The 27,403-nt window shown below is 35.9% G+C and overlaps 1 protein-coding gene across 1 annotated transcript; it reads left to right on the top strand.

Annotated features, from left to right (window-relative positions):
* The first annotated feature begins 3,921 nt into the window (after positions 1-3,921).
* On the top strand, positions 3,922-26,717 carry LOC111057710 (leucine-rich repeat extensin-like protein 5). The gene is made up of 2 exons (XM_022345167.2): positions 3,922-4,086; positions 23,837-26,717. Exons 1-2 carry the CDS (start codon positions 4,069-4,071, stop codon positions 25,418-25,420), a joined length of 1,602 nt encoding a protein of 533 aa, XP_022200859.2. The 5' UTR covers positions 3,922-4,068; the 3' UTR covers positions 25,421-26,717.
* The last annotated feature ends 686 nt before the right edge of the window (positions 26,718-27,403 follow it).

Genomic DNA, 27,403 nt, shown 5'->3' with positions numbered 1-27,403 from the left:
TATTTTCTAAGATGGAAATTTTGAAAAAAGATTGACGTTTACCAATTCAAACCAGAGGAGTTAATCAGACACAATCTCAGTATGATATATGATATATATATATATATATATATATATATATATATATATATATATATATACGTACCTTCTGGTGAGCTACAGGTGGGTGTACCATCTATATTCAAATACCATACAGTACCACGATTTGAATAAAAGTTTTTATCATATCATCTCTGTATATAAAAATGAATGTCTGTTTGTGTGTTTGTTTGTTCCCTATAGACTCGAAAACTACTTGACAGAACGGCATGAAACTTTGGGAATATGTTGTGTGAATATTGGAGACGGTTTCTGACCAGAAATTTTAATAGGAGGGCTAAAAATAATTATATATTAATCCATTTCACAGACCTACGTTTTCGAAATTGTCGGCCAAACGTAGAACGGGAAGATCATCATGATTCAAGATCATGTTGTGATTTAGCATCTAAACTTACCAGCTGTAATAAACACATCATACTGTGATAAAATTGTTTACTGGTATTAAAACGGTAGTTTTAAGCACATAAGAAGTCCGTATTGAGATGTAAATGAAAATATTGATTGTGAATAAATAAATTTCATGATTCACCAAATAAAGTCGAGTGTGACATGAGATACATTCACTTTTGGGCGATACGAAGTTCGCCGGGTAAGCTAGTTTGAAATACAAGTTTGAAATCTGTTATAAGTTTCCACCTGAAGGTTTTATACAGCATTGCTCTTCGGAAACTAAAATTTGTGTGGATATCAATCTATAATTATGTCGAACTCTCGTTATTCTAATATATAACTCACGATACTGAAGTTATTATTTCCTCATTGAAAGTTTGACAAATGGATTGAATATAAATATCAATCCAATGTTTGGATGCTCACTTCATAATGGGGAGCCGAAAATTTTAATTTTACGCTATAAATGATTGTTGATAAAATTACCGTTCCGGCACTCTTTTTAAAGAGAATGCAGAATTCATTACGAATCAATAAACGGACTATTGTATGTTGGATAAGCTTACGCATGTTCCAGAACTAGTGTGTAGGTAGGAATTCCAATACGCAATGCCTGATAATTTTTCTTTGGAGGTCAAAACTGATGGAATTCCATGCTTCTCTTATGGCCTATCAACACGACAACTGTTTCTTCACGATTTTACGAAACCGAGCTTTCTAGCCTCACATTTGTCGAGAGCTGCCCTAACGAGCAACATGCAGACAGTGATTAGAGCAGTCTCCATGATCTTTCCGAGTTACCAATCAATTTTCCGAAATGTGACTACGATGTGAGTTCATGAAATTTGATTTGTCACGCTTGCAGCTCTTGAAGGAGCCGAGTATAATTTCGAACGCCCTTGAACCAACTAAACGTAAATCAGCCGACCTGATTGTTCTCAATATTGTTGACGCTTAGCGATCAGTTCTGATCGTCGACTATGTCTTTATCGCCGAGATATGACAGCGGCACGTAGTCACTCAAGTTTACACGGTCGATCAGGAGTGCTCTTTCAAACTAAGCGACAAGGAAAACTGATTCCACAATAGAAAACTTCCATTTCTTTTCAAGCAATATGCTGACACTGTAATATGCATAGAATCAATGTCAGTATGAACGAATAAATTACTCAAATATTACAACTTCTATGTTTGCCTACCATTCAGTTTTAAAGATTGAAGGAAGCAAGGAACTAAGATATAAAATGGAATTGGTGAAATTCCGTAGTGAAGCTGTTTTTATTCAATTCTCATAATAATGGAACTTCTATTTTATTTTCATCTGTAACCTCTGTATTTCAGTGATGATGTTCATTGAGTATATCATGCTGCTATTCGCAGATCTTGATGACCCCTCTTTGATACATCATACGATGAATATGCTATGTATTAAAACGCTGATTGGTAATCGAAATCTGAAAGCATTCCAAATTCTTGACGTTTGAAAATTGTCACTTTTAGTCACTTTCATTCAGAATTATTCACTTTTATCAGTTTCAAAGTTTCATTTTATTGTTCAAAGTGAGTTTCGAATCATCTGATAATGATTTTAAACTGTATATAAACTACGATTCATTGTCCATTCATGACCTGGACCTTTTCTCACCCACAAGTGGGTCACCCAATCCAATTATATTTCGTTTTGATTTAAGCATATTGATTGCTTGAGAAAAGTGAACTTATGCTTTGATCATAGCGGTTGCTATTCATAGAAAATCTAAAATCTATACTTTATCCAATGTTATGCAAACTTATTCAGAGCATAATAGTTGAATAGAGGATGTGGACACATTAGTTCTGTCGGTGAGTAATGCGAGTTGATTAGCTTTCCATTTCAAGACAATAATAGACTATTTCTGGATGAAATGAGTTTTTTCACTTGGAACTTAGTGTCTCATGGCTCGTAACGGAACATTCAATATTGAATAATCAAGTGATCACGTGAAGAAAAGCCCATTAACTAAAATGTCCAATCAAGAGTGTCCACTAAGTACCGACAAGTAGAACAATCATTGAGTGCTTTTCCTGTATGACTTGAAAAGTCAGATCACTTGTAATCGCAATGTAGGTTGTAGAGAGTTACTAGTGTCCTATTTATGAACAGTTGTTCAGTCTAAAATTTCAATTAATCTGTCATTTCAACCAAAAAAATACTAATTATCCAATCTTAAATATTACTATTGACTAGTTCTCTCCCGATTTCATCATAGAGTCCAGTTGTGATTGATAACAAAACAAAATTAATAATAATCGAATTTCTAACATGAACGGCTCAACATAAACTACATAATATTTGGACGATTTAAGACAAAATTTAGAAATAGAAAACTTTTGGACAATAACTTTTTTTCTATTCTGATTATTGTATTGTTTGCTCTATCCAATAAATAAAACATTAAATTTATAAATATTGAGAAGAAAGAATCAATAGAATCAAAATTAATAAAATTGGATAATGATAGTAACAATTTGCGATTTTCATCTCACTCATCCGTGGTCGAAATTATCTCTCCTTTATAGGAGGGCTACATGACTTAGATATGCTACCTGAAAAACGCGTGATGTGAAGGACCACAGAAATATATTGAGTAAAAAATGAATTGAATATTATATTTTGGTAGATCTAATCGTACATTATTATGTTTTTCATTTTTCAGCTGGTCAAGAATGATATTTTTCTCTTATTACTTCCGTGTTTTGGATGAACATGTAAAGTCGTAGGTCCTGGCTACCTAAAAATCAAAGAGAATAGGAATACGAGCCATTCTAAATATCATTCTCTTTTCTAAGAGTAGGTAGTCGTGAAATCATCTGAAGATGTACTGCAACCTGTCACACCAGACATGTTTCAGGTGTCTCGATACTTATTTATTTGATTTTGCTAGTTTGAAATCAATATGATGCATTGTTTTGATTGGTGTCAAGATGTTATTAATCGGTGTGATATGAGTGCTGTGATAACAATCATTTCATTCATAAAAGTGGTTTGCATAGAATGATCTAATTCAATAGTTCCTTTGTTGATTCTACCTCTACGAGGTTCTCTCTTGCTATTCGCACAAATTTCTACTGGATTATTCTCCAAAGACCAACGAATAAGTGTTTTTCAAGCAATCTGGAAACTCACCCTTTTAGGATATTACTTCTCATTGAAAAATGATAGTGGAAGTACTTTACCGGACGGACAATCGGCCTGAAGAGAGAAAGATTCAACCAAGTTCGTTCTCTCTCCTGTTCTCCTCTCCTCTCACACCTGACCACTCTCCGGTCGGTTCACTCTCACCTGTACGCGGACTATGAGTCATGCTGTCTCTGTCTGCCACATTCCCTCCCCCTTCACCAGCTAGATGCACGACAATGCGAAGTTATAAAAGACTTTCCGACTGCACTGAGCGGCCAGTTACTGATGCGATCTTTATAAGTACACAGGACACAGTTTTTATATTTTTTATACTAGTATTTCAGTATATACCTAGTCTATATATTGAGGATACGTAAAGTGAGGTGCGTGACAAAGGAGACTGGCCGACAATCGATATGAGATCAATAATTTGTGTAAGTCAAAATTATTCTATTGGTTTTATCGTTACAAAGGATAAACAATGTTCTTAGTTCTTAGTTCTAAGCTGTTGCGTGATAAAACAACCATGTTCATCAAGTGAATAATTTTTCATAAACTATCGTAATACAAAGCATGTGAAGTATTATCGTTCAGTGTCGATCGATTCACGAAACTTCAGTGTGCAAGCTTTCTTTTCAAGGATAATCATGAGGGACCCCTCACGCGTGAACGAGTATATTATTATGGTCCAATGATATCTTCAACTGACTTTATGTATCGGGCAGTACAATGGGACAAGAACTTGAGGGTGTGCATCACAGAAAACTGTTCAAAAACCTGCAATGAGAGTTTGCTTAATTTCTAGCTTGCTAATATTTAAACTTCCCAAAGTACTTATTAAAAATGAACAATTCACAATAAACAAATCTCGAAAAATGACAATATGTTATATTATTGAACATAGCATGCATGATATGTGAGTTTACTTTGCAATCATGGTACGCTCAAATTGCTATTTACTGACTGGTACCGTACCTGTTTAAAAGATGTTACTTAATTGTACATACAGAGATAATAATAAAAAGTACAATTCGGCTTTGAAATTATAATTAAATTGTGAGCCCGCTTTTAATGATACAGGGATAGAGGTGCCAGATTTATCGTATTGTCAGTACACTGGGAGTAGCTGTGTGAATACATTACATATATGGAAAATTCATAAATCAATACCAATAATTCACAGCATTCTAAGAGTTGCCCCTATTAAAGATTAACAGTCTCCAACAATTCTTAGTACACAAATCGTGAAATTCAGGTTTACCAACTTATTTTACAAGTAATATTTTCAATTCCTAGTAATAATTATATTTACCTAGTTGTCTCTGTGATCGCGCTGATGAGTCATCGATTGGATAGATTCATACGCCTGTCACTCCTTTGGAAAGTAGAGCTGACCCCTCCAAATATCATTTGAGTCTAAAAATCGCTGTCTGGTGGTTCGGAACCCACCAGAAGATGTAAATTCACTCGTATCATGATCCGTATTATTACTCACGCAGAAGCCTAAAGCTCATGTGGCCATCACCTTCACCAATATCAACTATCATCTATTGCAGATAAACTTTCTACGCAATACCATTACAATGGGGGATGAAAGTCATCCCTTCACCAATCAAACATTTCGAGTGAACAGACCGCAAAAATGTTGTGGGGATACATTTTCAGGGTATTTTGAGTTTCGGGAAGCTGAACCTTGTTCTAAGACTGGGACTAGCCCCCCACCAATCAATATGAAATATGGGAGGAGGGATCCGAGTATTAGTTTTGGTAATTTGAACATAGAATAATGATAATTATTATTTAATGACTTATATCATTTTAATAATAATTATTGTCAACTCGCTAATAATAGTACCAGATTGTGATAATAATAGTCCAAGAATAGTGCCAGTGTAAATTTGATGACATTGTTATTAGTGCACTGAGAAAAGTTATATTTCATAACATCGATTACATGAAATCATAAACCAATAACGATGATTCGCAGCATTTGAACATATTGAGAGCATTAGATCGTTTCAAATAAACATAATTAGAAGTTATGAATAACTCAATTGAATAAATTCAACAAATAATCATTGATTCAAAATGAATATGTAGTCCAATGTTCTGCCTACGGTAGGGCTACATAAATTCAGGCGTACATTAATTTCTAACAAAAATTGAAAGTGAATGCCATTATAATCCATACCACTAAATAATAATCATTCAATTCTCGTTTATCATTTTTCATCTGTTTTTGCTCAGTAGCAATGCTAAATGTGTGTCCTAGACTGTAAACCTATGCTGAGTAAACGAGCCGAATGAATTCCTTGTAGACATTGCACCATTACATAACATTCACATGAGCATAAGTGCCCCAGATTACGCGGCCTACCAGAAACCTGGACGAGATGAATAGAGTCATTAGTATCACTTTTGCTACATATATTACGCCACATGTTTCACCATTTCGTGCAGTCTAATTACAATTGCTATGTTTTGGGAAAAACTGTCTTGTGCAATACTCAAAGAAAACGGATACCGGTATTTCATTGATCTAGGAAATTAGTTGATATTTTTATGTTTGACTTGAAAGTCATAATATCTACTAGCAGAGTTGCTACACGTTTTATAATTTACTCCTTCTCTATGAGAGAGGGGATAATTTGACAATTCTGTTGTTTTTATATTTTCTGACTTCCGTTATGCATAAATTGTTATGCTACATTCATCCCCATGTGTACATACTACTCATATTTTGTGGAAATCTCAGCTAAATAGGAATCTTAACATACTGTTATCATTCACTTATCCTACTAGCATATCCTCATTTGACATCACTGATTGATATCATAAATGTGATAAAGATGAAACTCATGTGGAACAATTTACCTGCCAATCGGTTTGATCTTGAAGTTTCAACGGGAGTTTCATTGGTGACATTATAGAGGACATTAATGCAAGCGAACTGCTCAGAAGTCGCATTGAAGAAAGCGATATGAAAATAGACAAGGACATGAAAGGGCAAGAAAGTGCTAAGATGCATGCTGTGCTCTATCTTTGATCGGTATTCAACATGTGCTCTCATCTTACGTAAGTAAGAAAGGTGTCCAGCTCCAATCAAAGGTATCTTAACAGAGCCTTATCAAATTCATAACTTATTAATGACTTCTTCTTACATACATGTCCTATGTAATTAATGGTTCCTGTTCATTCCAGTTCAAGCTATCATGCTACTAATCTATGAATGAGGCCTCCGTAACATACCCACTCTATTTTGAATGCCACATGTCAACGTCACTGATAAGATCCATTTAAGTCAGTATGCATTATCATTATTCAATGGGTTCACCATAACAGAGGATGAATTCAATTCACAATGCCTGGAAGATATAGCCAATAACAGACTAACACTGAAGCATTAGTTTATTAGGGATACATACTACAATGGATACAAAGAATACGAACATAGTTATTTAAATATCAATACAAATACGAATTGACGCGGCATAAATATGAACAAAATTAATTTCTATTAGTTCCAATGAGGACATTCATAGAGGGAATTTCAGATCTGAAGATCGAGAGGATTAACGTTGATTCCGTGTGGAAGTCTACTCAACTATTCTTCATCATGAGATTCAATGGTCAATTCTCATTTTCATTACGAGCAGTCAGAGCCATTCGTTATTCAGAATGTTTTAAAGGTCATTTTCTTTGTGTTTAATTGATTCACGCTAGCCAATTCCGAACTTCAATAATCTGATATGCATATCTGCCTGCATGGTCGTTGGAAAATTTGCTTAAGATGGAGGTCATATGCAGATGGTTATTAGGTCGAGGATTCAAAGGCATCTTTCTCCAATAAAAATTAATATGTTTCACAGATTGTATACATCTGAGTCTAGAACTAACATCTTTCCACTGAATCTTTTCTACTTCACATCACTGTAAAGTGCTTCATTCCCATGTAGAGAGCTCAATACAATCTGAGGGGCTATAAGAATGTACGATAATAGATATCCTAGATATTCAGAAGCATGGGTGCTGACAAGGAAGCTTGAATCAAGAATACAGTCAGCAGAGATGCGATTCCTTAGACAAGTCAAGCAAGTCAAGCACTAGAGAGGATCGGATTCGGAATGAAAATATAAGAAGAGTATGTGATGTTCAACCAGTGTTGAGTTTGATAAAAAATATAGAAATAAGTGGTTAGATCATGTCCTTAGAATGCCTGAAGACCGTTTCCCATTGAATTCCCTACTCCACAAGCAAATAGGCAGAAGAAGTATTGGTAGACCGAGGAAGAGATGGACGCCGGAACAGGCTTGAAAAGCCTAATCCATGACGATGATGATGATGATGATGAGATATTCAGTTTGTTTTATAGTGTTAGCTACACTTAAAATATAAATAGCATCGTAAGTACTAGATACTACATACCCTTTTTACATTATATAGCATGAAAGGTTTCAGCTCAGTAAACATTTCAAGAAGAGCATATTTCTCATTTTCGAGTTATATTGTACTTGGGGCATAGAAAATGAACATGGGAAATAGAAATAGAAAATAAAGCTCCATGTTCTCTATAATCTATGCTCTATCATCATTATCCTCCTCACTCATTACCCACACTCAAACCTAAGAGCTTATTTGGGTATCATCCTCAGTAAAACAAGAAGCAGCTTCGAGCTTGATAATAATTGAAGTAACGAAACTAGCATTTTCTTCTTCAAAAATATCATTGAATATATTAACATTCAATACAATATATAACATTGTTATGAGAATAAACATTATACTTAAGAGTTTCCTATTTTGAATAAAATTCCATCCATAACACAGAATTTCGATGTTGGAAAGTGCTATCTAGTAATTCTATCGGAATTTTCACCACAGGGAACCTAATGATTAAATTGAGTCACGAGTTGGTCCTGAAAATCAAGACACATAATGCATCATATAAGTCATGTTATTTCATGCTGTTATCTGATGATTCAATAGCTTTATCAGAGGATTATGTTGATTGATTGCTAAGCTGATTGACACGATGCTCGACACCTCAGCAGTTACGTGTTGCGACTCTATAATCCATTTCACTGCTCATCGACGTGACTGGCGAATCGGACGTCTTGTTTTCACTTTCTTTGCATACATGTGTGCGGGTTCGCGTGCGTGGAAGCTCGCGACATGGTCACACATCGATTCCTATTCAGTTTGACCAGTGAGGTGCCCATGACCAAAGAGCAGCGTTTACGGACACATATCACGTAGGAAATACGCTCCACCAAAGGGAGGAGGAACAACCCAGAGCGCGCAGTGGACTCGCGGAAGCATTTATACTGGAGATGGAAAGCAGTCTCTTATGGTGTACGTGTTTCGTTGAAAAATGTATCACCGGGGCCGGGCATCTGTTATGCAACTAGCTCAACAAGCGGCAGGCTTGATCCGATTCGATTTATGTCGCGACCACACTATGCTATATCTATACAGTTTACTGTAGCACTCATTATTAAAACGTCACTTGGATATCTGATTACTTTCCCATATTGACCAGTCTTACGTTCACTGAAGCTGAACTCAAGATTTTATACTTAGAAAGTAATGATAGAAAATTTCAAGCTTCTTTACGATACTTTCCAATGAACGGAATTAGTTTTTTAGTTTAGTTATATCTGATGAAAATTATCAAACTTTTTCTATAGGTATCAAACAATTTTTTACAGTTCTACCTTAGCTAATACTGAACATGCAATACATCCCTCAACCGGAAAAAACTAATTCATATATGTCTAATTAATATCAAGATTCTCAATAATTCAATAAAAACATAGATGCGTTTTCAAACAAGTTTTGAAAAAGTAGGAGAAACAGGTATGAAGTGTGGAATTAGACGCGAATGAGAAGAAATTGATGATTATTCTGAAAAGAATTGAAGAAATTGGGTTTGAGTTGAAGTGTATGTAGAATAATTCGTCTCGAACCAGAATTGATGAATGAACTTCTCTGTGATTGATTTGCTTTGGGAATTTGGAAACCCCAAGATGTTACAACATGTAGTAGACCTATCAAAACATCATAAATAGTCTATATCCTTCAATCCTTATAGGGCTAGCAGCGTCCAATTTAAAATAATTCCATGAAACAGTGCGACGCAAGTGTGTAACTGTTCTCGAACACGTCTCAGTGATTGCCGTAATATAAACCGGCGTGGAAAATAATTGTTTTCAAACAGGCGCGAATGAGAAAAGGTTAGAAATGCGAAAGAAGGCTAGGTCAGACTGCGATGGTGGAGTGCTGTGATATTCACTGTCATCATTTCTTATCAATAACATCGAGGCTTTCCATTCGACTTCTAATGACAGATTGAAGTGAAATAGCTTCAGTGTGATCTGTGCAGACGGGCATTGTGGTCAAGGCGAGCAAGGAGGCGTGCAGCAGCGCGTCGCTCGCCGGCCACTCTGTTGCCGGAACAAACCCAGTCAATCCAACATAATAATCACACTGCAGAAAGAGAAATGTTGTTCTTCACTATAATCAAGTCGTAATAATAGTGTTTGCGGACGAAAGCTTATCAGAAATGGAATAAATAGGCGATTTTCAAATAATTTCAAGAACAGTGAGGTAATTTGACCACAATTGACTGCTAATATCATAAAATTGAATCAATTTTCCCCCAATTTCGACTACTGTTACTCTCCGGGTGAATTTGGGTGTTAGAACATTGAGTATTCCTTTTATTAGTTCCCATAACAGTTAATTGAATATCAGATATCAGTCTCTTCAGTCTCCAATAATGCTATATTGTTTTTTCAACTGCCTGAGGTTTAGGTTTCTTCCACTATTTTACATTTTTCTCTATCTAGGCAGTTTTCAATCGTTCCAATTTCTATCAAGTCTTCAATATTATTGACAATTATCAGTTCAGCAATTGGCTTTAGAGGCTTCAAAGAGCTTATAGAATGAATAAAATAATATAAATCACAGTACCCTTTTAAATAATTTTATTAGAACATGTTTCGGACATTAATGCCATAAGTGCAGAAAAAGCACTTAAGCTTATAGAATAAGTATTGAGATGAGATAGAAGACCCATTGAGTAGTATGATTCTCATATCTATGAGAGGAAAAGTTAGTCTTCTTCATAGATCAGTATCTAACCACAGAAAAGTGGCCGTAGCCGAGTGGATCAGATGCTGGCTTTGTGATTCAGAGGCCCGGGTTCAAATCCCGGCCCGGGCAAGATATTTATCTCGGGCCACTCCCGTGTATCGGATGGACACGTTAAGCCGTCGGTCCCGGCTGCCTAAAAAGTAGTCGTTAGGTCATGTCAGAGGCCCTGAAATTGATCAGTTGCGACCTGAAAACTCTGACACCAGACCTGAGCCAGCCAGGTCACTCGATATTATTATTATTATTATCTAACCACACACTAGATAGATTCAACAGATTTATACTTTTGATTGGATAAAAAGCACCAGCTATCTCCGGAATGGATAGTAGATTGTAAAATTGTTGATTTTTGTATACAATGACGGGAGATTCATGGTCGTACAAAAAGATAATTTCTCATCCACACCAAATTCTTTGATTCTGTTCTGAGTGTATTTTCAAAGAAAGTAGTGTACTGACTAATGTTGTTTTCAGTTCCACTTGAGATCTATCAATATCAATCTTGAAACAAAGTGAGAATGGTGGTCACTCTAATGAGCTCCCATAGCAGATATCCAAGCTGACTTAATCTCTCTTAAACCATTAAACGACGCGTGAACTGAACAAATCTTCAAGCCTATTTCAACCGGGAACTATCTTCTGAAAAAGAGAAGAATAAATCTTCCGCTCAAGGTTGTAAATTATCAGTCACTCTTATCGTTAGAATCAGAGAGTCAGTAGTGAAGGCTTTAAAGCCAAAGTAGGACTGTTTTTACAACACTTCACCTTTCTAAAATCGAGAAATAACTTCCTTAGAATTATCAATTCAGTTTTAAATTATCTCACATCGATCAAACATCAAAGCATCCATAAAATTGCATTCAATAGAGTACTATATCAATGATAATATAAATCAGTGGCTAGCAGAACTTGTGCAACGAGTGAATTTATAACTCACGAAGTTGAAAAGTGTTCTCTTCTTGAGTTGGCCTGTACATTACCTTAATTTATCGAGAGTCGATTGTGAATGACAATAATAGAATAGGTAAACAAGATTACTTTAACAAGACTTGATAAATTATATTATCAGAATTGATATAATTTCAAAACAAATTGATTGATATTATTTTATTTATTCTATAATACCGAACCACCGAACACTAATAATTATTTCATATTATGAATTGTTTCTATACTTATTTGTATAGTAATTTGGAATCAATGTGCGGTAATTTCAACCCAAAAACATTATGAACACTTTAAATATTCTATACACGTAGATGCATAAAAGTTTTGTTCCAGATTTTGATTGTTGGTGATCAAATTCCTTGATTCAAATTTCTTGAGTTTACTTTTTTGCAGCCTTTAATATGTGTGACAATAATGCGTTAATTTTGGAGTTGTTAATGAATGTCAAATAACATTTCTCAGAATTAATTTATCCACTAATAATATAAGAGACTGGTAGTTATCTTTTTGGATGAAATGTAAGCTCTCTAGACTTGAGCTTTATTTGTTTAGTTAGCACTAAAACATTTTATAACATTTTATTTTATAATAAGCTAATATATCACCTGATGGAATATAGCTAATATTTTTTAGACTAAAGCATAATTGTAGAACAGTTGTGGTAAGTCCTCCTCACACTTCCAAGTGATTGTTACTGTATTTCATTTAAAATTATTTTGTAATATGTAATTCAAAATGACTAATCACAGTTCACTGTGAGAAGTTTTCCGATAATTCTTCGACTCCAATGACTTAGACTTTCTATTCCAAGTCAATAGCAACAGATATATCGATTATTCAAGACCAATAATTTATCATTTATACGGGATAACCATCACTCACATGATTATTGTTACGCTCTCCAGGAATTGTAGAGAAGTAACAAAGAGTCTCCCAGCTGCAGGTGAATCATTCTCACCGTGAAATCTGATAGAATATCAGCTTTATTCTATGGTCAAAATTGAAAACGTTCTGATTGTTATATAAGGTGCATATTCCTGTGAATTTGTATCAACGCTTCCATAACTCCCTGTAAAATCTGTAACAATAAACAGTTGTAATGCTCAGTCGGAGATAAACATCGTCCGGTCCAGATGTAGAGCAAATATAAAAGACCGGATAGACAGAACTGGTCTTGCTCTGAACAACTATGATCTGGTCACCGCTAAACAAACCGGTCACACCATGTTTTCTTACATAATTGAAATTGCATGCCGGCTGAAAGCCAGGATACAAATACTGCGATGAGAATTTTGAATCGGTATTAGCTAAATCCACTATCAATTGAGTTATAAATTATTTTCAATCAATGGAGTAAGCTAGTTGTAGCATTACCACTGTTGGATGTTAATAACAATGGGGAATGTGAGAAGTTGATTTCAATTAATCATGTTGGGGAGAGAGAGAGAGAGTGAGAGAAGAGATGGAGTGGATTGACTGGAATTTGGGCTCGGACGAATAAGATTGTGTTCATACTTTTCAGAATGTGGATCTTGTTCTTGCTTCCATATTAATTTTGTAGTTCAGGGTATGAAACACATATGAACCAGAAAATTACCAGTTTCTGTGCTGCTCATGTATACTCGTGTACTTATGAGTACTCGTTATCAGAGTTGATTATTGAAGATTTAGATTCGAACTATTTAATTAAATATTAATGAAATGTCAGCACTCCAAAGGAGATGAATTTCATTTTTTATAAACTCCATGAATATGCGGCTCAAGACTGGGCCTTATTCGATGAAGTCAATTGGATGACACATTTTTACGATTTCCCTGATATGAATACATAACATTTTCTCTCTAAGCTATTATACTTCTTTCTACAGGGGTCCTAGGACGCCGACTGCATCCTTGAAATGCCCCTGTGGTGGGGGAGGGTGGTTCTAGAAATAAAATGTTGATGAGGGTCCCCAAAAAAGTAAGCATACTGTTTAGAAACTCAGTACGTAGTGCACAGTACACAATGTACATACACTCCTCCTTCATAACACATTCATCATCCAAAGGAGTGTGAATGATTTTGGAATCATAAATCACAGGGCTAATCAAAAGATTTTTATTGTATCGATTGAATTCCCCGACGATAAACATCCTACCTACATACGCCTATGCAACACTCTCGACATGACGTGTCCGAATAACCTTGGACTAGAAGAAGTATGAGTACAGCCCTCCTCAGAAGTTATCCATTCTTCCTCTCCAACCAATAGGGTGGGTGCGCTGTTACAAATAGTAGGCACGGCAATGTATCAAAAGTTGGTCTCCCGCAAATACGATAAATTGTTTCAAAACTCCTCCTTCTTTGTCCTTGGAATCAAATTTCTATAGCACTATCACCGTCACACACATTAGTTAAAACATTAACATTATCCATAATCTTGAGATCGTGTTTGCGAATTCTGTTTGCGCTTGCAAGACTTCAAACTACTCTTATTGTTATTAACGCCCTTAAATCCTACGAATGCATTTCACGCCAACTTACTCCATAGCCCTGAACCATTAATAAGTGTTGTACATTCAACATCCTATTCAATAACTGAGATATCGCCGTGGGATGGAATCTCTGCTCCTACATCTTATTGTAAAGATCAATAATAGCTGTGAGGTTCCAGCACTCGAAAAATATGATTCAAGCTCTCTTCAACAACCATGAACTAGATATTGAATTGCATTTAACAGTCTCAAATGCTGTCCATATTAGCTGTTCCATGCATGAAATGGTCAATTTTATTAATCTAATCACGATTGTTGAACTTAATGCTTTTATTTCCTATAATTAGAACTAGTACATTAAAACTAGTAGCAGCTGTTGTACATCCATTGTGTTATGCTGGACATCTCTCATTTTTTTATAGTCTTTAAAGCTATTGAGATCAATGAATGGTCCATTTAATTCCAAGGTTGTGTCAAGATTCCTGATACCATTTTCTTTTACAGTCCAAAGCTCTTTTCAAGAATGGGTAAGCTTCTAAACACAAAAATATAATTGGCCAGTGAATATTGACAATCAAGAAGATCTTACACTCATTTAAAGACTGATAATAGAAGTAGAATATAGGATAACAAGAGCATGAACAATAATAATTCCATTCATTACTATCCTTACCACATAAATTTCTAGTTGGCACAAAGGTTCCTCTGAGCGACACACATATAAGAGCTTGATGCTATTGAAAATAGCCTGTGATGTCGAATGGATTTCAGCCTAATCAAAACCATTGTCCAACATAACGAATCAAAAACGTTCAAATAATATTGTTCCGGCATCAATGTAGCACTGCAAAACCAATACTCCTTGTTCCAAGTTTCCAAACTTATTATTTATTTTTTCATGCCTACCGAGAATATTTTTTCAGCGAAATCGTTTCAAACGGTAGGATACATTTAAATGAAACAATGCGATTAGAATATGAATTTTATAGATCCTATATATCGCCCTTGCAGCCTAATTGTAAAGTCAATGAGATTTGCAAAGGGAGTGATTTAATTTTTTGATCTTCTATTAACGTGAAATTTCGATCAACTCAAAACTGGTGTAAAACTAAGTAAATGTTTGATGACATGCTTCATGCTACTTGATATTTCAAAACTATTTTCCACTATAAGATATGACACTTGATATTGTATTCAAGGATAAACATGGGGTTGACCTTTGAATTGAGAACTATTTGTAATAGTAAATGGCACTTGGTGTTGCAGAAAAAAATATTATGAACTCAAATACCGGCCGTAATTGAATAGCCTCTTCAGCTATGTGATAGCTTGTGACGAGAAGCAGAATAAATCTCTTCAGAAACCTATTCCAAGTTTGAAAGGAATAATTATCTATCTGGAATAATGTTCTTCTGTTACAACTTATCATGCAATGTATAGTAGCCTATCATTCAATAAAATTCTTAGAACTCTTTTGAGAGCTCATTCCAATAATTGTTCCAAAAGCAAGAATCTCATGATAAAGGATACATTTCCATTATATGACATTTGAATTCACTCTTTTGAGAGCTCACAGGAGAAATGAATGATTGAAAAGAGTAATGTACTACAGGAAAGTGATAATGAAACGACTGTTGTTATATACAGGCTTGTTCGTGAATGCAGAACAAGTATGCCTATCTTCTACAAAATGCAAGATGCATAATCGTTGACCAACACTGAATAGAACATCAAAATTGCACATTTTCATCTATTTATGTATTCATAAACATTCTCTTATTTTGAAGTAATTCATAGAGATTTTCAATCAAAACTCCACCAATATCTCGTCTATTCTGTCAAACCCACTCTGAGAAGCTCTGCTTGGAATTATTTATTTATACATTGATAGATACAATATCATTCTCAACTATGAATGATTGGGAAAGAAACAACAGGCTTAAAACCCAAAACTGTTCCTTTCTCAAATTTTCATAGATATTTTCCAAAAATAGGTTATGTTTACACTTTATTATTTTTGTCCAATTTCGAGTCCAAAATAAAAACTGGGAATTTAGAATTTAGAAAAGTTGAAAACCAAATTAAATAAGAATTCTTCTCTAAATCATCACTGATAACTGAGAAATACTGTATTAATAATTGAACATTTCAAAGCTTAAAAAGAAACTCATCTGATTATCGAATTATCAATTTCATCTTCCACAGTGCATGTATTCTCGTCTCAAATAGAAAATTAATTAGTTTTCATAGAAACCGTTCCTCAATTGTATTTCTCTCGTGCTTTATTGACAAGTTACACAGGAAAATATGAAAATGAAAAATATATCGAATGGAAATTAACAATTCACTGAACCAAACTGAAATAACGATTAATGATTTCTCAGAAAAATTATATTTTCCTGTTAATTTTCACGTTATTTTTTACAGCCTCCACTATCTAGAAAAAGATCACAAATATAGATAGTATCCCACAGATAAATAAATATGGATCACGTAAAGTAACAAAATGTTCATAAGAAGACATTTTTTATTGAATAAAGTGTTTTGAATTGTGGTATTCTTTTGGAGTATGATGAAGTAGTTCGAAAAATTAAGTACGAAAAAGAATCGCAATATTTTTTCTGTATCGCACCATTTGTTAGTAATCTTCAACTGAAGCGTCAATATTTCAAGATACTGCAGATATTGGAACAAGAGATATCGATTTCATTATTATTTGAGGGCTGAGAACTCTTTCAATAAAAATTGCAGCTGAGACTTAGGGAGCGCTGATGAGTGACCCAGGTGGCCAGTTAAGCGCACTGCCGGCTCTCCCTTCTTTTCTCAACAAGTGAAAGGTCGGCTCATTTCAGAGAATTATAAACCATCTATTTATAAAGTCCAGTAAAGAGAGCAGATAACTGGTGCCGTCAGAAAAATGTCAATAACGAGCCTTTTCAACGGTAACGTAATCGTTATATGCCGTAATGGATCCCGGGGGGAATAATGGTGCCGGACTTTGACTGGCATTACTATCACAACTTGAATCTAGACCGATCCCTGATTACTCATAATAATTCAAGGACATCGAAGGATGAAAGTCCCAACGCCTTCTCCGTTCGAATTCACTTCCTCTCGCCGTACATTTCAACGTCTATTTACTTCTGAGCCGATATAGGTCAATAGGATAACAACTGACCAAGAAAACGAAAGTGCTCGTCATTATACGCTCCAAAGGGTACACTAAATATGATATGCAATTATTCTCGACTGTGAGTAACTTCTATTTATCTCAAATAAGGTACTTTACTTCACTCAATTACAGAAATTATACCTGACTATTACTACCGGACAATCATTGTTAATGTAAAGACAAGAAGCGGGAAATGTCTCGACAGTTCCCCAAGTTTTGTTTGCTCATAATGGATAAGCTTTACATATTTTCTCTATGGAGTAAGAGGATTTCGCTGCTCCTTTCCACAAAGAAGAGTGAATACAGAGCTGTTGCGAAAGAAAATTATGTGAGAAACATCAGTAGCACCGGAGCACACTATTATTATGCTAATTACACTTCAACGTTTTCAAAACAATCCAAACAGTCTCCACAGAATGATACATGTTTTCAGATTTTCCTTTAATTTTCAATACTAGTACAACATTGTAGAAGAGAATCAACTTATTTGTACATATCCAATTTTATCAAATTCAAACTGACATATTACAAAAAATTATGATTTGTGATGAATGTTATCATAATCAGTAGCTACAATAGTCTGTTGTTCACATGTCAGAGAGAATTGAAAAAGGAATGAAAAGAGTTCAGTATCTTATTATTTCAATATGTATTTACATTGCGATGGGAGAAGTAGCATCAATCAATAGATTACTCATTACCAGGAGCAAGTATGCAACTTGCCTCACAGACGCAGAGTATCGCTTGCTTGTCAACATTCCCCGAGTTTCAACTACTGCACTGAAATTCATCAGAGACTTTCCAAGCGAATAGTAAGTTAGCGAGTGAAGAATTGATTGATTTCAATGAGTCCGTGATCTTCCATTTCATCCTTATTATGTAAATGTTTTCATCAAGGTCATATTATGCTGATATTGAGCATCCTATTATGAAGCTCGTTGAGAAAGGAAACTCATTGATCCTCGACATAGGTACTGAATAAAAAATTGAATTGAATCGTTTCTGTTCATGTTGTGGTAGAGATCCACCGAATAGGTTTAGTATACAAGGGAATGATCAGAAACAAAACTCGTGAGTTATAAAGTTTAGATATCAATTATTATATATAAAATAAACAGCAAAATCTTGGTTAACACATTACTGACGCATTATTTACAAACCGCTCAGGCTTTAACACGAAAGAAGTTGTAATAATTCGTTTTCCGTTATGAGAGTGTGTGTAGACGTGAAGCTAATTTCGCTAATTAGAAACGCTATCATCTCCATTGATGAGAAGGCGTCGAGAAAAATCGCACGGTTTGATGCAACGGTAGTCGATAGTCTCAGCGGTGTCCCGGTTCAAGCGTTGTCTACTGTGCTCCAAGGTTGAGCAAGCTTTTATGGCCAATTTTCACAACGGAGAGAGACAACGAAGAAGAGTGTGTATTTCCCACGAGTTTGTTGTCATCATTCCAAGCTACTGTCTAAAAAGCTTTACACCATGGACGACCAAGAGCCGTGTTGCATTGTCTTTCCAATCAAACCACCTGCTGTCGTATTCTCTCACCTGTTTTCTTCTCAAGAAACCTGTGCAGAGATGGCACGACATTACCTGCTCATCGTCTTGTCATTTCTGCCAATTATCGATTCCACTTTCATCGTGATGTACATCAAACTGTACAGAGAGATTCTCCAAGAAGATACTGTAGATACTGTAGTAGCAAACATTACCGCGACTTGTCTCCTTTCTAACTACATTATAATCTGCCAATGATGACTCATCCATTTCATCGTGGATATATCACATACCTGTTTCACGTAGCTTACAATATTTATTCCAGCTACTTGAAGATAAGTACTATCTGAAACTATCTGAGATCACCTTATTAATATACCGTATGTTTATCGTCAATCATCATTGTACTAATAATATCTGTCGTGCATAAAATAGAACACCATCTTTGACCTTCACTTTCTCTGTAATTTTGTAAAAGTAAAATCATAATTCATACTTTTTTCTCTGAGAAATTATAGAACTTTCCCCAGCTTCACAGTCTTGATTGTGAATGGCTTGTCAAGAAGTGGCTATTTATAATCCCTTTGGCAGATCATTACAGTTCATAAAATTTTTCCGACTCTCGGAAACACTCGAAACCTCGTAGATTAGAAATATCTCACATAAATTGATGAGAATATGAGTACTCATTAACATTACCATGATGATGGTAATCATGCAGTTCGATAAAGATCTGAATAGACTGCATTCATTCTCATTTGAAAACGAGGGGTAGTAGAATGAATTACTGATTATAAATATTACTTCAAATAGATCATGACATCGGAAATATTCATGCATAGAACAAATGCGATACCTATGGTAGCTTCAACACATATTTCAGATGTCTTGCATGGAGGATGTCTAGCGTTACTCATATGATAAGAATAACTTTGCTTCTATAACTACAAGACTCAACCCATTTCGGACCATGTGTTATCCAAATTTTAGAGAGGAATAGCACAAGTTTACCTTTTTTTTCTCTCTATCATTTTGATAATGTAATTGTATAAATGAATAAAGAAAGAATAAAGAAATTTGTCTTCATGATAAAACATCATAGCAATTATCGCAATCATAACAGAGATATTAAATCAGAACTAGATTTGCGCCAAAATTACTCAGGTTTCACTCTGTACCATAGAATAAACAATCTAGATTGCAATAAATAGATTTCATCAATCTAGATTATTTATACTATGTCGGTACTCTCAGACAGTGTTCTTCAGCAACTTCTCCTCTCAACGTCCCTCCCTTCATCACATGCTATACTTCTCCATGTTTGCCCTCAGCCCTCTCTGAGTAGCTCTTGTTGTAGTTGCGAAACATGTGGTTGAGTGAACAGAACGATTGGCTGGATCGGGAGACGCGACCAGGCCAGTCGTGTCTGACCCGACCTCTCAGCATTGCAGCTAGCAGCAGCAGTGCAGCACGCCGACCACATTCTCCACACACAAATCGCTCCCAACTACAAACCACTAGCTGCATTGTGAGCAACCAGCTGATAATAGTTATTTTACACTTGAGTAACATGAAATTCGAGCTCGAACTGGCAGAGATGTGTGTGCTAGACTGGGTAGAGCACACTCTTGGATTTGGAAACTTGAGATAGTTATGATTTGGTAAACGCCTGAAGGCGTTATCAGAGTACTGCTCACGAATCACGGTCTGCCCACTGACGTATAACACAGCTTTGGAGTCATAAAAAAGTTGGACCGGAACGCATTTATCAATCAGCATACTAAAATTATGTTGTAGGGGATTCTAAATATCGAAAATGATACCTACGGCTGTAAGCCCAATATGAGAGAAAAACCATCCTTAAGATGAGAGTTCAGAATTTTTCGGTAATATTTGACTCACTGATTCTCTGTTTGTAATTTAAAATTCGATATGAAGAAAAACTGTCAACTTTGGATTAATCTTTGGAATTCAATGGCTGATATTTCTCAAGGGATTAATCCTCTTCCCACATTAGTTGAAAAAAAATTTTGCCCAAAAAATTGTTTGAATGAACACTCCATTAAACACTGTACCTTGGTATTTATAGAAAGTGCAGAATCAGAGTCTATCACAGAAAGAACTATATCATTGAATAGGCGGTACTAGCTCTACTATATGTTTTGTTTTCTCTTAGAACTGGGAAAATAATGATCTCTGTACTCTACTCAAACTTCCTTACCAAAGAGGGAAGGTGCATGAAACTTGTGATCCAATTTCATACCATGATATATTTGGGGATTCGGAATAAGCATAAACAATTTAAATTTTGCCAAATTTTCAATAATGATCCACAACTCTTCATTTGCACGAGATCATTACCTGTCCTGATTCCTTATTATTGTATTTTCAACTGTCATAAAAAGCATGAATATTTTGAACTTTCAGTCACATAAAAAAAATCTGTACACGTATTATTATTCATATTTTCTACTTCAATATTATTCTGCGATTACTATCGAAAATCTCACAATGATTTTTTCACTGATCACGGATCCTAAGCAGACAAACACTAAGAGCAGGTGCAAAGTCTAAACGAATAAAAGTGGCAACGGACACAACATTTCTATGGAACAATAGAATCGCTGTTAGAAGAAGTGAGTCAGATTAGCTAGTTTATTGATCAGCCCGATGATTTGTAAGGAGTTAAGTGAAGGTCTAGGTGTGGTTAATAAACGCCCCATGGCAACTGGACGTCGCTCTTTGCCAAGGTTAGTTTTGTTGATTAAAAAACAACTGGAGTATGTTATTGCTCATGTTTGCCAGTACTTGTACTATGACGCAATGTGGAATGAGGAGAATGTAGCTTGACCAAATTCAATGATCAACTGGAATGATAGCTCTAGTATATTTAAAACAACTTCCACTGATATTTCTAACAGGTTCAATTTTCAATCCACTTCAAATCAGAGAATAAGGGACTTTCTGTATAATGAAAGAACTGCAGTGGTGAAGAAGAATTTTAACGTGCAATTGCAAGGGGTGATATTTGACAGGAAACTATGGAAGAAAATGGAACAAGAGTGCTTATTGTTGGTGATGAAACTGATGAGATAAGAAAAACGAGAAAAGAATTTATGAAGCTCATACAAAAAATAGGAGGAATAGTTTCAATGTCATTGGAAGACAATCACGAAGTGTGAGTAATGAATTTTCTCATCACAATACAGTATAATGGTGAAGAGTTACTTACATTTCAAGAATGACGATTCCGTTCAAACAATTCTATCAAATTCCTGCTTTGCTGCTCTAGTTTGAATTGTTCACTTCCTCATTTTCAAGTCACCATAATTTTATTTAAGCAAAATTCCACATGCGATTGCAAAAATTTATTTCATTACGTTGCCTCGTGATAAAGAATCATGATTCTAATGATTGGTACTTTTCTAATTTTTTTAATTCAATCCAATGAATCACTTGTTCCAATTTATATTTTGTATTATATATTCGTTATAAGTGGCCATCATGATCTTGTAAAAGTCAAACAGGATTAACATATGTGGAATAGGTGGGTTAGAATAAATACCATGTGTGTATTCATTAGTTGATTCTTGCAATCAGAGTTACTGGAGCACAGGGAACGGGATTTTTCCGGATTGCGTCACAAATTATGAGCCCGAACGCAATTTACCTCTTCCTCGGACTGCAGCGAAAATAATGAGACACGTTACTGTAAGAAGAAAGCGAAGTCGCCAAGCCACTTTCATTCTCCACCTGATAGCATTGTTAGGCTAAACAAACATTCCGAATGCAACTGACCGTCCATCGTGAACGTACGTGCAAGTAATAGAATTAATTATTCTGTGCATTGCATTCAAAATAATAAACATAGAGCTATGTTTCCGGTAAAAAAGTAATTATTACACTTGATTACAAAAAAACGTATGAGATAGTGGTGTTTTTTGGAACTAATTTTTGAACGTTCCATACGTTTTTTCCGCATTCAGAGATAGTCGATCAGCTGCAAACGGATTCTCAAAAACAATTCAATATTAAAGACAGCGATTTTGGAGCATTATGCTCACAATGAGAACATACTGGGTGATAAAAAAATGCTCGTGGCATTGAAATAAAGTATTCTCTACTCATTTTCTCTGGATTTTGATACATCCCTACCGGTGATAGTTCATTTTTCTTTATTTTCAAATCATTCAATTTTCACTTTAATATTGAGTGATTCAGTATCCAACATTTGATGTATGAAATACCAGCCGGTCATGTTAACCTATTAGTCTGGCCTAACCGACTCCCTGATCGTAGGTTCGGATCCCGTCGGTAGACATGGACGTTTGATCTCACTTGATCAATCACTTAGGCGTTCATTCCATTACTCACGTACAGGCCTGTGAGCATCATCCGCAATAGAAAAAAAAAACGAATATGTGAATTTGGATGAATTAATTTCAAATATTTGAATTCAATTAATTTTCATATTCAGTCCAAATATCGTGATGCAATGTTATTCAACGAGTACCTCCGAATGAATGAATGAATGAATCCAAGTTGTAATGGATGATTACTCCAAGTTTATATTCATCTAAACTGGGAAAAATTGAATAAAGTTAGTTGAAATAAAGCTGTTGTTTGATCAATGAATTCTGATTCTATTGGAAACCTTATTTACTAGTTCTATTGTAACTTTCTCTAATTTCTAATTCGAATAATTCCATTTTATGAGTGAAATGTTACAGGAACGTACTTTGATATCCTACAGTTCTTGATGAGCTCCTTTCTTCCATCTAGTTCTCCATATCTTCTTATTGAGTTCTTTCATTCTTATCTCTGTTAGAGAAGTGGCATTCTATTTCAATTTGTAATCTGAAAAAGAGAAAAGACACTTTTCGAAGTAGATCGATCTTGATTAAGCATGTATTGATGTTGTTTGATGTTTTGTTTGCAGGTTCTCTTACTGAGCACTGGCGTGCTAGCAGCGACAGATGGGCGGCGCGTGCGGGTGAGGCCTGTCTCGAGTACCGAGGACCAAGACAACCGCGGCCGCCAGGTCGAGTACTACGCCGAGCAGTCCGATGAGGAGAATGCGCCGGTGCTTGTGTCTCGGCAGGACACCTACGGTCGCGCGACCGGAGCCGCCAGAGCTGTGCCGGGAGGCGCACCGCGGCTGAGGCCCGAGACCAGGCAGCCGCCTGTGCAGACCATACGCAACTACAACAAGCTCAACGACGACGGATCGTTCACCTTCGGGTACGAAGCTGCTGATGGCAGTTTCAAGGAAGAAACCCGAGGCACCGATTGTGTGGTGAGAGGCAAGTACGGATACGTCGACCCTGACGGCAACAAACGTGAGTTTACTTACGTATCAGGCAACCCTTGTGACCCTAACGCTGTTGAACAAGAAGAAGAAGAGCGTCCATCTTCAGAGAGTGGCGAGGAGAACGTTCCCCAAAACTACCCCCGCCGTCCTATCAAGCCAGCCAGCCTTCGTCCAGTCAGCGCTCCCAAACCTCTCCGACCTGCCACCACTGTGTTCCAGAACACATACAATACCGGCTCCTACGAGGATGGCCGCAACAGCGCTGAGGATGAAGGAGAGAGTGATGATGATGACAGCAGGCCCCAAGCTCCACTGCCAGTCAGGCCCTTGTACCGACCTGTCAGCAGCTCACTGCAGCCATCAATCATTCGTGGAGCTGCCACACCAAAAGCCTCAACGTTTGTTTCAACCACACCAGCTCCCAGGCAGCCTGTAAGAATAACTCCAAGACCAGCAACTGCTGAGTTGCCAGCCACCACATACAGGCCACAACTCCTGGCATCACCAACCCCCACTCCTGTCTACAGCAAGCGTCCATCTGGACCCACCACCCCAGGAAGCCTCAATTTTGATGAAGAGCTCAAGAAGTTCCAGATTGATAACAATGTTGTGTCAACACCTCGTACACCCACTGGTAAAACCCTTTCCACTGACCCAATCTATCAATCAGAACTTGTCTTTGATCCAGCATCTGGTCAGTACAACACAGTGCTCTACCAACAACTCCCGCAGACCCAGGGAGACTTCAACCTGAGACACAGGCTCCAGCCATATGTTCACAATCCAGCTCCAAATCCATTCTTTCCTCCAGCAAGGCCATTCCCAGCCCCTGAGCGTACTGTGCCATCCCCAGTGTATCAGCAGCAGCTATTCCAGCAGCAGCAAGCTGCACTCCTGCAGCAGTCGCAACAGCTGTTCGCTGATCAACAGAAGAGGAAGCAACAGCAGAAGCCCTCCTCAGAAGAGGACCCCCGATCATTCCAGACTCAGAGGTTCCCACCCTCACTATTGCGTCAGGAGCCACAGCAATTTCAGCCTCAGTCTCAAAGGTTTGCCACCCCCAAACCAGAAGCTACACAGAGATTTCCGCCCGGTGGATTCTCTCCTAGCCCCATTCAATCGTTCTACTATGTATCGCCACAGCCAAATCAAGCAAACCTAGCATCTGGACAAATCGATTCCTTCCTCAGGGGACACAGTCTCGCTATCTAGTCCATACAGATCTAGAAACTTGCAGCCTATTATCTGTGTGAGCAGCATTGCGTGTATTCCAAGCTATGGTTTCCAAAGAATATAGCCTATACTCAAGCAAAACAGATTTCAAAACTATATTGAAACATCCAACTTCTTTTTAAATAATAATTAGATAAACTCTATATAGATACTCCAATATATTATTCTTAATGAACCAAATTAAATTCCATTTATTTAATCAATTGAGGATATTGAAACCATGGTTGTTCTTGATTGTATAATATGATTCTGAAGATTTTCTAGGAAAGCATAGCTCTAAGATGCAAGCACAGTTAGAGCTCGGCTAGTCGATTAAGAAATAATATAATTCGGTTCTTCTCATAATTTTGTATCCAGTTATAATATATGGTAAATATCTTCACTATGCATGAATCATGAGAAATTATTCAAGAATCTTTCGTACTCCATTCTCATTGATAAATCTATCTGATGGGATTACTCTTACTTATTTTAGTCTGTAAGGCCAATGGAATATCAGAAAAGACATACCCTCTTTATTCGATGACGATACTTTTTATGGACTGAGAAGATTTCAATTGAGTTGTAATCAATCAATTTGTATCTTGAATGTAAAGTTGATAATGGGTTATTAAGAAGTAGCTTTTCATCCCTTCCTTCTTATATAATATATGAAAAACTCACTAATTGTTCAAATCAAAATCCATTCCGTGTCATTCTTCAATTTCATTTTGATCAACTGTCGCTCAATAGGTAAGAGTTTTTTTTGTTTTTGTGAGATCTGTTGCATTTATTAGTAGTTTTCTGTAAATAAATAAAATTAATGTGTAGATTCACTATAGAATCAACAGCCATAAGATAAGTTTATTGAATTAATTTATAGAAATGTGATTGAGTTTTTTGAACCCAGTCTAATTTCCCATTATGAAAATTCTATCACTCATTCTGGTGCAAAAATAGAATAGTTGAAGCATAGTTTATTCTCAATTCCAATGGTCCAGTTGTTGAAAATTCATTGAATATCGAAAGCATATTTTGAAGGTAGATTTAGATCAGAACGATAAATTCATATTGAAGCATATTAAAACGTTGTAGAGACTATACTGTCAAATAATCTGGAAAATTGATGTAATATTTTGATTATTCAAGAACTCAATATTAATATTAGTATCATAACTGTGTTGTAAATATATTTTATATTGTACTGAAATAGCTTTAAGAACATCTTGTTATAATTTGATATGAATGATGAACAGTATACAATGTACAAAATATGAAACAATTTTTTCGCCTTGAATTTTATTGAACTTACCCATGTAACCAATCCTATAATAAACTCACTATAATTATTATCAATCCTAAATCCGGAAACAGGACACTGAGTGACCAGAACTTGAAGTTTTGACGCAAGTTTCAAGCAAGAGTCATTGAAATATAAACTTCTATTCCTCGTATTATATGAAAATCTCGATGAGAATGACGTCAACTGGCACCATACAGCATGAAGCCATTGAGAAGGTACAAGAAAACCTGTAAGATACAAGGAAATTGAATGATTTCCTTTAAAAAGCCTGAAAAGATGTGGAAAGTCGCTATCTAGTTCAAAATCTCATAAGTTTTCCTCATACTTCATCATTCTTCAAATTTGATAGTTGAAAAAATAAATTTTCAAAAATGTATCATATATTCTTCATAATAGTTTATGTTGCTGATCAATTCAATTGCAATTGAACCCAACTGTATAATATTATATGAACTTACGATACAGTATTCTTGAAAGACCGGTTTACAGAGAGCCAGGAGCAGCACAGTGGTGCAAAGGTGGAATCATCAAATTGTTAGTGTTCAATTCGTGCAATTGGCTTTTTTGTAGGACAAATGAACTCCATTCAACAACAGGTTGAGCAACAGCTTTTCATTCTCTTTGTGTGCCATCAAAACTAGTTAATCCAACACACAAGTAGCGTGAATCATATGTTATAC

The sequence above is a fragment of the Nilaparvata lugens genome, chromosome 1 (genome assembly GCF_014356525.2).
Source record: "Nilaparvata lugens isolate BPH chromosome 1, ASM1435652v1, whole genome shotgun sequence".
NCBI classification, from domain to species: Eukaryota; Metazoa; Arthropoda; class Insecta; order Hemiptera; family Delphacidae; genus Nilaparvata; species Nilaparvata lugens.
The sequence above is the reverse complement of the archived record's forward strand: the minus strand, read 5'-3'. Positions and strand labels throughout refer to the sequence as shown.